The sequence below is a fragment of the Anarrhichthys ocellatus genome, unplaced genomic scaffold (genome assembly GCF_004355925.1).
Source record: "Anarrhichthys ocellatus isolate YVR2014 unplaced genomic scaffold, GSC_Weel_1.0 scaffold8, whole genome shotgun sequence".
Classification (NCBI taxonomy): Eukaryota; Metazoa; Chordata; class Actinopteri; order Perciformes; family Anarhichadidae; genus Anarrhichthys; species Anarrhichthys ocellatus.
Genome location: NW_022280038.1, coordinates 10297726 through 10307459, shown reverse-complemented (window position 1 = coordinate 10307459; position 9734 = coordinate 10297726). Strand labels below are relative to the sequence as shown.

The 9734-nt window shown below is 43.3% G+C and overlaps 1 protein-coding gene across 5 annotated transcripts in view; it reads right to left on the bottom strand.

Annotated features, from left to right (window-relative positions):
* ppip5k1a (diphosphoinositol pentakisphosphate kinase 1a) overlaps nt 1-9734 on the bottom strand; it is a 30018-nt gene that overhangs the window by 11109 nt on the left and 9175 nt on the right. For 4 of the 5 annotated variants that reach the window (XM_031848460.1, XM_031848462.1, XM_031848463.1 and 1 more), the window contains exons 13-25: nt 9529-9638; nt 7984-8069; nt 7743-7868; nt 7453-7574; nt 6505-6687; nt 5194-5335; nt 4329-4552; nt 3927-4054; nt 3729-3843; nt 3535-3642; nt 2997-3125; nt 2783-2914; nt 2196-2289 (exon numbers count right to left, since the gene is read on the bottom strand). In XM_031848460.1, coding sequence (XP_031704320.1) covers nt 2196-2289; nt 2783-2914; nt 2997-3125; nt 3535-3642; nt 3729-3843; nt 3927-4054; nt 4329-4552; nt 5194-5335; nt 6505-6687; nt 7453-7574; nt 7743-7868; nt 7984-8069; nt 9529-9638 — 1699 coding nt within the window. The remainder of the gene's footprint in view (nt 1-2195; nt 2290-2782; nt 2915-2996; nt 3126-3534; nt 3643-3728; nt 3844-3926; nt 4055-4328; nt 4553-5193; nt 5336-6504; nt 6688-7452; nt 7575-7742; nt 7869-7983; nt 8070-9528; nt 9639-9734) is intronic. The other variant, XM_031848461.1, reaches the window with a different exon arrangement.

The following is a 9734-nucleotide window of genomic DNA, read 5'->3' as shown; positions in this document are numbered from 1 at the left end:
GGGTTAGTCATTACTACATATCATGCTGTTACTCAAACAACTATCCAGAGAGAGAGAGAGAAAAACAGACAGAGACAGACAGAGGAAACCATGCATCTCGTACCAACAGCTCTCTGCACATCGGTCCTCCTCACCAGAGGAAGGAAGGAGAAGGATTTTAATGTCCTGCATCGAGGCTGACAGGAAACACTCCACCCTGAAATCCTTTCACAGCTTTTCTAATATCCATTTGTGAGACATTAAATGCATTAAGTGCTATTTTATAATTTATTGTTAGCCCTGTCACCATAATATGCTCTCAATCATTGTAACATTATCAACTTATCGTAAGATATATGACATCTCAATCATTGTAACATTATCAACTTATCATAAGATATATGACATCATCTCAATCATTGTAACATTATCAACTTATCATAAGATATATGACATCTCAATCATTGTAACATTATCAACTTATCGTAAGATATATGACATCATCTCAATCATTGTAACATTATCAACTTATCATAAGATATATGACATCATCTCAATCATTGTAACATTATCAACTTATCATAAGATATATGGTCATTACCACGATCATTTTTACATTATCGACTTATCTTAAGATATATGACATCATCTCAATCATTTCAACATTGAGTTAAGAGTACGATATATGGAAATCTCAATCATTTTTACGTTATCGACTTATCGTAAGATATATGAACATGACCTCAAAAAAATGTTTACGTTATCAACTTATGGCACAATATAATTCGTGTTACCAGCGCACAAGCGTCCATTATATTATTTACTTTGGTGTGGTTTTATTTATTTTTATATATTTAGTTAATGTTCATATTTTTTGTCTGAATACAGAATTAAAAGGGAAATGCTCTTTGAAAATGTGCATTTGCATTATTATGCGGTTATATTGTTATATCAGTGACATTAAATGGTATTAAAATGACAATAATGTCGGTGATGACATAATGACAACATAAAGTAACAGGACTATTAAGTGTATACATTTTTTCATCTTAAATGATTGATTTCCTACATTTGCCAGAGTGCTTTTTGTCCAAACAGAGAGCGCAGAAGAGGAGAATGGAAAGAGGAAATAAAGGAAAAAGCAACAGAATTAGGTCGGACTACGAGGGGACTTTCTCATTCTGTGAGACGGATGAACAGAAGCGTAAAATTGCGCCTCCCAAAGGTGGTGATTCTGTAATTCTGAGGGACTGACACCAACACGTGATGCGCATCTCTGATGGTTTAGGACAGCTGAGACTGCAGCACTGAATATGTGCTTGATATAATTCAACACACGTCCCTCTGAAAAGACGTTGATAAGAACAAACGAACCACCAAACAGTCTGCAGAGGAACTCTATCGAGATAATGTTGACCGGGGAAATGATTTGAGGCCTACTGTCGGGGAAAGAGGAGGCAGTGAAATGTTAAGACTTTAACTCTGCAGAGACTTCAACGCCTCAGTTGAGTACCTGAACACGCCACTGGGACACATATCTGATGATTTACATCGCATTTAGTCCACATGAGTGCAAAACAATTTCACAGTTGATTTCTGGTCTCATCTGCTAGACAAAGACAAACCAGCGCGTTGATATCAAAACTAAATTCAAATGGAGATGCTCCATAAAGAAGTAAGTTATTACAGAAGGATGGTAATCTCAGTCCTGGAAACTGGACCCACAGTTACAAAACTGGAATTTTGTCAAATGGAAAATGTTTTTTGATTTAGATCCCAAAACAGGTATGACATGTATCCACCGTTAGTGTCATCAGTCAGTACCTTTTATCTGGAGACCAGTTTTCTTCAAAAACAGGCGAATGTATACGGCACTCATCAAACAGAGCCTGTTCTAGCAGCCGGGGGCTTCTTGTGATTGTTTTCAATGAGACTGACAAGTTTTATTTTGTGGTTTTTACCTTGCTCAGCGCCTTGAATGTCTCAAGTTGAAAAAAATTCAAGTCAGAGCAGAAAAAACGCCTTGCCAATTCCGGCAGCCAATGCAAAGTTGGACCGCTGTCACAATGACGTAGTGACCCGTCCTTCTTTTGTATATTCCTTGATAGCTGACAGGAAGTAATGTTGGACCAAAGCTGCTGTTCTTGCAATACAGTGGCAACGATGAGGTCTATATACACACAGTTGCAGAGAAAACTGTGCATTCTGACACGTACCTAATCCACTCTGTTTCATCTCAGGGGATTGACGTGAGCACAACGAGAAGAGGCGATAACTGCCGACTTTCGAGGACGATATCTCCGACAGAACCTGGTGAAAACACACACAAACACACACACACACAACCCTCAGACAGCGGTAACAAGGCTTCAAGTCTCTACTAGCTGGCAGAATAAAATATGCCCTCAGACTAGGGGAGAGGCCAAAACCACAGAAGAAGAAGCTCTGGGTCTATAAAATATTCTGATTATAAAAGTAAATAAACAAACAGCTAAACAGACTTGATTTGATGCTTTGTAGTGTTTTCATGAACAAAACTCTTCAAGTCCACAATAAAAGAAAATGATTTTGGTAACGAGATGGTTTTACCATCATTTAAGTTGCTTCTAGACTTTAATACAGGTGCATGTGGCGAGGAGGTTGCTGTCTGGTTTAAACAGAATGAAGAAGAAGCTGCGCAGCATTCAAATCTTGATGTCAATGTAGTCAATGACCTGAACTGAACTACTGGCTCAGGCCTAGAGTCTGGTGCAGTGGCTCTGCTTCTTCCTATGACTAGGTGTATTCGTCTGCTTCTTCCTACCTCCATGGATCCGGTCTTTTGATTGCGTATGAGTGGGGACTTCCTCTGAATGGTGATTGGCTCAGACAGCGGCAAGGCGCGGTCGGTCTCATCTCGTGAGAGGTCCTCCAGGCTGCCGGGGTCGGTCTGTTTCTGTCCGATCAGAGAGAAAGAATACGTATGCTGCAATCTGCGGGACAACAACACGGTGACAAACACTGGGATGGGATTCTACCTGCCGCGCTACCTCTGCAGAAGCCGGCCTGAAGCCGAAGCCAGTCGGTGCGTTCTCCTCCTCCTCGACGCCTTTGACTCCGGGGCTGAAGTGAAGCTCTACGTGGAAGCGCTCCTCGGAGGAGATGTCCTTTAGGGGGAGCAACGGAGATGTTACAGATGTTAAATGTTCCAATACTATTTCTAATCTCCTGCTGCACAAGTTTGTTTATATACACATGTACGCTACTCAGCACTACTGCTTTTTGTTTGAAACTGCTAAATCTAATATAAAACGATGATTGGTTTTACTTATTATATTGTAATTCATTCCAGTGCGTGCTGCTCAGAGTACATCCCAGTGGCCGGCTCGCCTACCGATAGCTCGGGGCTACATAGCTAACGTTAACGGACTTGCATGGTGCCTCTTTTACAAGTTTATACTTTAAAATCTATTGAAAAAAAACATGTACAAATGTAAACACACAGACGAGAGGTACCAAGATGAGACAGTGTCATGGAGGCCATGTGAAGCATCAACAAACAAACAAACACACTACCTTATTGTTGTCCTCGTACAGCATGATGACAATCTGAGTCATGTAGTTGAGTTCGGAGACAGCATTGAGGTAATCCATGGCACGCTTCCACTGCTGGTCCTTCTCCTCCTGTCGCAAACACATTCAAAAAATAACTTCTACCCCCATCTGAGGACACATCTACAGTTCTGTGGGACTGATGTTCGACCGCTTACATCGAGCAAGCCTCCGTAGCGGAAAATGCTGAGCAGGGAGTGGACGTGACTCTCACTGGTGAAATATAACCGTGTCCTGACGTGGCGCCCCGGAGACATCACACCTCGAGAGTACCTGAAGAAGAAGAAGACACATTCAGTCAGTCCAAACACTTTGCATCACGTCTTCCCATCACAACGGCCTTTCAATTTACTCACAGCGGGTGCAGTTTGTTGACGGACTCGTCCTCGTGGGTCCTCTGCAGGTCCAGCTGGATCTTTCTCACCAGTGGGAGGCAGTGGGCATATGCTATGTCCAGTTTCTCCACTCTATTAATGCCATATTCCTTGAAACAAAGAAGAAAAATATATGAATTAAAACAAATCTTTAGAGAATTAAAGTAAGTGTATCTATAAATATCTAGCCACTGTGCTTTCCTTCTCTATATCTTGAATATTGAAACAAAAGACGGAAACTATCCTTAAAAATGTTTCTTTGCAGTCGACCAGATGCAACAACCGTCTCCTCACTACCTGAACTTCCTCGCCTCCGCCTCCTCCTCCTCCTCCTCCTCCTCCTCCTCCTTCCTCCTCCTCCTCCCCCCCCCTCCTCCTCCTCACCTGTGGGATGACGATGTCAGCCACAGCTCGAGACAGTCTGAACAGCTCCAGCGTGTCCTCCAGGCCCAGAGTGCCGTTGTGGATGACGTCGTACTTCACGCAGTCGTAGATGTCCGGTATTTTGCTGATGTCGTAGCGGCCGTTCTTCATGCGGAAGTCTCTCTCCAGTTTGGACCAGCGCTGCAGCATCAGCTCCAGAGTCTCGCTGTGGTACAGCTGCAGGTCTGGTGAGAGAGACGAGATCGTTTAACACGATTAATCATCGACTTTGTAAACATCATCCATTTATTGAACATGGCGACATCGCTGCAGACCCCTGAGGCACTGACCGACGTCCAGCCGGTTGACAGTTGTGCCGAGAGCAGGGCCCGTTGAGCACCAAAGCTTAGTTTATACTCACCGTAGTGAAGCCGGTGCGAGCACCAGAAAATAATGTGGTCACGGGCGAGTAGGCTCCGCAAGTGCACCTCTGAATTTTTGTAAATTTGCGTGTGGCGTGTGCGATGTCACACATAGTTCACTGATGGATTTATAACTCGAGAGAAAAGGGGAAGCGTCGCTATAATTGATTTATCATGAATATCTTGTTTTCATAATCGCTAGAAGCCAAAATCGTAGTTTTGAAAATCTAATTTGATGAATTGCCCAGCCCGAGCACGTAGTACTGAGAAACAAAGCGTGTTCAAGTATTGTAGAGGATCATGATATTGATTCTGCAAAGAAGTGCAAAGAAAATGTCTCTTTGAGGCCACAAATACATTTGCATATATTTAAGTAGACACAAACCTGTGCACATGAAACCAAAACATGTCTGTATAATATGGGCTGTATACCACCAGGCAGTCACCCAAACGCCCTCGCTCACCGGCTGACGTGGGGTCCTCCATCCTTGTGCGGATCTGGGAGGTGAGGCTCTGAATGAGGGCGTAGACCTGGTCACATGTGGCCACCGGGTTCTGGACTATCTTCATTGAATTCACCAAAGAGGCACTGCAGGTTGGGGCCAGCTGTCACACACGGACACAAAAAGAAGAAGAAGAAGAAAAAGCAGCACAAAAAGGTGTTTAATAAAAAGCCATGTTTAAAACAAATGAATACTGACGGCTTTCACTTTACAAAGAGCTCAACAGGCTGCTGAACCTTTGTCATTGGATTCAACAGAGCCACATGAAGAAATATCATTAATGTGCAAACAGTTAGTTCAAGAGAGTCAATCCTTTCTGCTCAGTGATCAAAGGAGATAGGAACCCGCTGTCTCGACATATCATCTCAGCCTAACTATTACTGTGGGAAACTACAAAACAATACACTTGAATTTATAGGTTCTGTATCTGCCCACAGTCGATGAGTTTATAGAAACAGATGGGAGAACTGTTCTGCTGTGGACGTATTTTAGACACCTCATAGAATCTATATCAGTTTCAGAGAACGCTATATTTAGAATACTTTCAGCAGCTTAACTTGTGGAGTTACGGGGGGAGTGCCTCCATGGCGCATTTACAAAAAGGGACTTTAAACCAAAAACAAGTTTTTAATCAGCTACCAGGCCAATGTTATCTAGTTCAACACCGACAAGCTGAAGAATCTGTGGCAGCCGTCTCGTGTCTTTTTAACCTCTTGTTAAAAAAAAATAATCTCAACCCACGCCTCCCCGTGAACTACGGATCGATCTCTTAGTTATTGTATTTGTAGCCGATTCAAACTCCTGCAGCAGACTCTTGGCTCATCATGAACCAACACATGTGCTTCCTGTGTAAAAACCGCCGGCTGTACAGGAGGTGCACACAAGTGTACAGATTTTTAACAAAAGACGCTTAAAAGATCATTTAATTGCTGTTTTGTAGTTGCTTTCCCTGTTTATTATTGTCCGTGTTGTTTCAGTCATGTAGCATTACTATTGGTTAGGAGCTAACACAGGTATGTATTGTTATTATATATCCTTTATCTTTGTCATATCTTATGTATACAGATGTTGTGCTCTCTATAGATTTGTGAAAGTGTAACATTATTTAGGTAAGCCCAGTGGGGTTTTCTGCCTCTTCGTGCTCAGTGATATTATTTATCTCCGTCATGTCTGTGTATTGTCTAAACTGTGCAAGTGATTTTTTATTTCCCCCCCCCCTGCTACCCTCCTCGGGGCCTCACAGAGCAGACTAAAGTTGAGTCCTCTACTCACCCTGTCGAAGTCCTCGTCGGTGAAGTCCCGGTCCTTCTGCAGGATCTCGTGGAGTCGGGCCTTGACGCGGTGCTGGCAGCTGCTCAGCGAGTCGCTGTCGTTGTCCAGCAGCCCGTTCATGTTGGCGCTCTTCACCATCTGCACCAGGATGGGTGTCAGCTCGCCCTCCAGAGCCAGCAGACCCTACACACACACACACACACACACACACACACACACACACACACACACACACACACACACACACAGAAGTGTGAAATCTGTGATTCGTTTGTGCCAGCATGCAACTCATCAGTGTGGCTATCACACAGATGACAGCTAGCATGAGCTGTTGTACTGGGACTAAAGGAAACCTAACAGCTTGATGTTTTTGTGACATGACTGATCTTGTTGACATCGAGTCATTTCTACGCTACATAAACACATTTTAGTTTCATCTCACAGTAGTGGACATCACTCAGCGGTCCTCTCTCATCTAACGAAGCCGTTAATCTCTGAAAGGAAAACATAATGAGCTCGTAGAAGGTCGCTTTCCTTTTCTGAAGAAGAGCTTTGAAAACGTCATCGGAGTCTATTAATTATATATTATCGAGTATGTTTTACACGTTCTTCTGTCCAGCACCTAGTATGTATCGTCTGGATGGGCGTGCTTTTGTAAAATATAATTTTTTGTTGTTTTAATGTCATGTGAGAGTCTGCAGGTGGCGCTGTTTTCCCTCTATTTAACTGAGACGATGACTCCAGCTGGTTTATTTTTCTATCAATGGACATTTCTGTAAACATAAATATTAACGTCCTGTAACTGCATTTAAAATATGTAGCTGCTTGTAACAAACTTCAAAGAACAACTGAACAGATGTTGAATCCTTTTTCGTTCGTACCGATGAAACACAGCAGCAGAACAGAAACCTCTCTCTCTGGCACGGAGCTCTCAGAATAGCCGCCTACCTTTGCGAAAGCCGCGGCAGTCATCTGCACTCTGCCTTCGTCGGACGCGTAGATCTTCAGGTCGTGTCTGTAGGTGCTGTGTAACCGGAGCAAGCCGCAGCCTGGAAATCCAGCGTAGTCTCCTACAAAGACCAGTGAAAACAGACGAGGAACCTGCTGGTTTACACAGTTACTCAAAAACCGGCTGCATCTTTGTGTGCAACAAGCAACAGTTTGTTGTAAGATGTCACCACCGTGGAATCGTTTTTTTAGTCCGACACCGTTACACCTCGTGTGTGTGTGTGTCTCACCTTGACCTCCGGGGTACATGCAGCGGAAGGCTCTCCCCAGCTCCTCCGCCTGAACTCTGCCAGCAGGCGTCAGCTCTCCTCCCCACTTCAGCACCAGCAGCAGAGATGGACCCTCCTTACGCGTGTCTGAACACACACACACAATACAAACGACAAACGGTAACTTCAGTTGGCCAGCTCCAACTTGAAAACATACTACTTTATAGTAAGAGATTAAGAAAAGGCCTTAATATCTTCCTACCTTCCTCCTCACTTGAGGTTTTGGGCTGCCCATGGGGCAGGTAAGTTAGTTGCACTTTTCTGTTGATCCCAGAGAAATGGCCGTACCTTTTATTGGCAAGAAAATAAAGCAAATCTGGAGTCAATAAAAAGATAAAGCTGTTTATGGATAAACATGATTGTAAGCCTCCTTTTTTTAAACTCTGATAACAAAATGGGGGCCGTTACTACTGAGGATTAGACGACTGACGATGTGGTGTTTACTAGTGGAGCAACAGGACCAGGATGTGCAGTTACATGCAAGTAATCCCTTATTAAAATACAATGACTGTGAAGCGGTGAATGAATAAATATTTTAGCTTCTGGCTTTTCCGGTGTTTCAGGGAGTTCCGGTACCGGGGACTCAAGAACGCTTTTTGAGCGTCTTCGTCCCGTCTCAGAATTGAAGGCGTGTTCACTCTCAGTCTCACACAAAGAGGACTTTGGATATATAAATATATAAATATATACACATCGATCAACAACGATCAGCACTAAACTGCCTGGGCATCGTCTGATGCATTTGGTAACATCATTACTGTGATTTATCAGAGACAACAAAGGACAAATTCACACACATACAGAATATATGGCAATGAAAGAGTGAATGAATGAATGAATCTTCATTAGTTTTCTGTAGGGGTGTTTATGGGAATGTGGATCTTTCAGATCAATTTGTAAAGTGAGTCAGAGGTTTGAATATTCCACATTTTAGTCTGTGTGGAACTCAATGTGGTCCTGACTGCAACACTGGAAGGACGGAGAGATTGAGGGTCCGTGTCCACCAAAGGGTTCTCTTCAAAATCTCACACGGCAGGCCGGTCCTCTCCCTACGCGCCTCATCCAGAGCCAGTGGTCTGAACTTCTTCAAATGAACACTGGACTGGAGATCAGCTGATGTTTCTATACTTTATGAACCATTCTGCCTCGTCCTGTATCGTCTGATCTGTATTCTGATGTTTTGTTTCTATAATTGATGCGTTTGTAAATCGTTGCTGCAAACCCAGTTTCCGATAAAGTTGACCTGAACCTAGTGTTTTAAAGAATACACGAGTGAAGTCGTGCCATTACCATTTGGGCGTATAAAAGTCAATTAGCTTCATGTTTCTTGTGCGTAGGAGGCTGTTTACAGGCGACACACTGCAGCTAAATCAACATCAAAGGCTCTTGGAGTCGTGTTTGGCAGATGGTGACCTTTCAAAAACGAATTTGTCCCAAGCACAGGACGAACCCAAAGACAAACTCAGGACACTCTGTCCAAAATCTACAAGAAGACGAGCTCCAGACGGTGAGGCAATGCATGTACCCAAACTAATACCAGATCACCTTATAATGTTACAGGATACTTACCATACATCGGAGTTCTTGCACAGTTTCACTATAAAACCAGTATGGATGTAAACAAATGTAATTTCCTTTTTGCAGTCTATCATGGTTTGAAAACAACGTAATGACCTAGACATGACTTCAATGAATATGAGACGGGGCGACTACTGGTTAATAAAGAGACCCAGGTCACTTCACTCACATTTCCAGAACAGTCTTCAGCTGCTCCAGTTTGGACTTCTTCTCTTCTATCTCACAGTCGTTGTGCTGTCCTAGTTCTGCCAACAACTGACGCGTGATGTCCAGCACCTCCTGTTGAGTTCAGAGGAACAAGCTGTCAGAGATCTCTCTCTCTCTCTCTCACACACACACACACACACACACACACACACACACACACACACACAC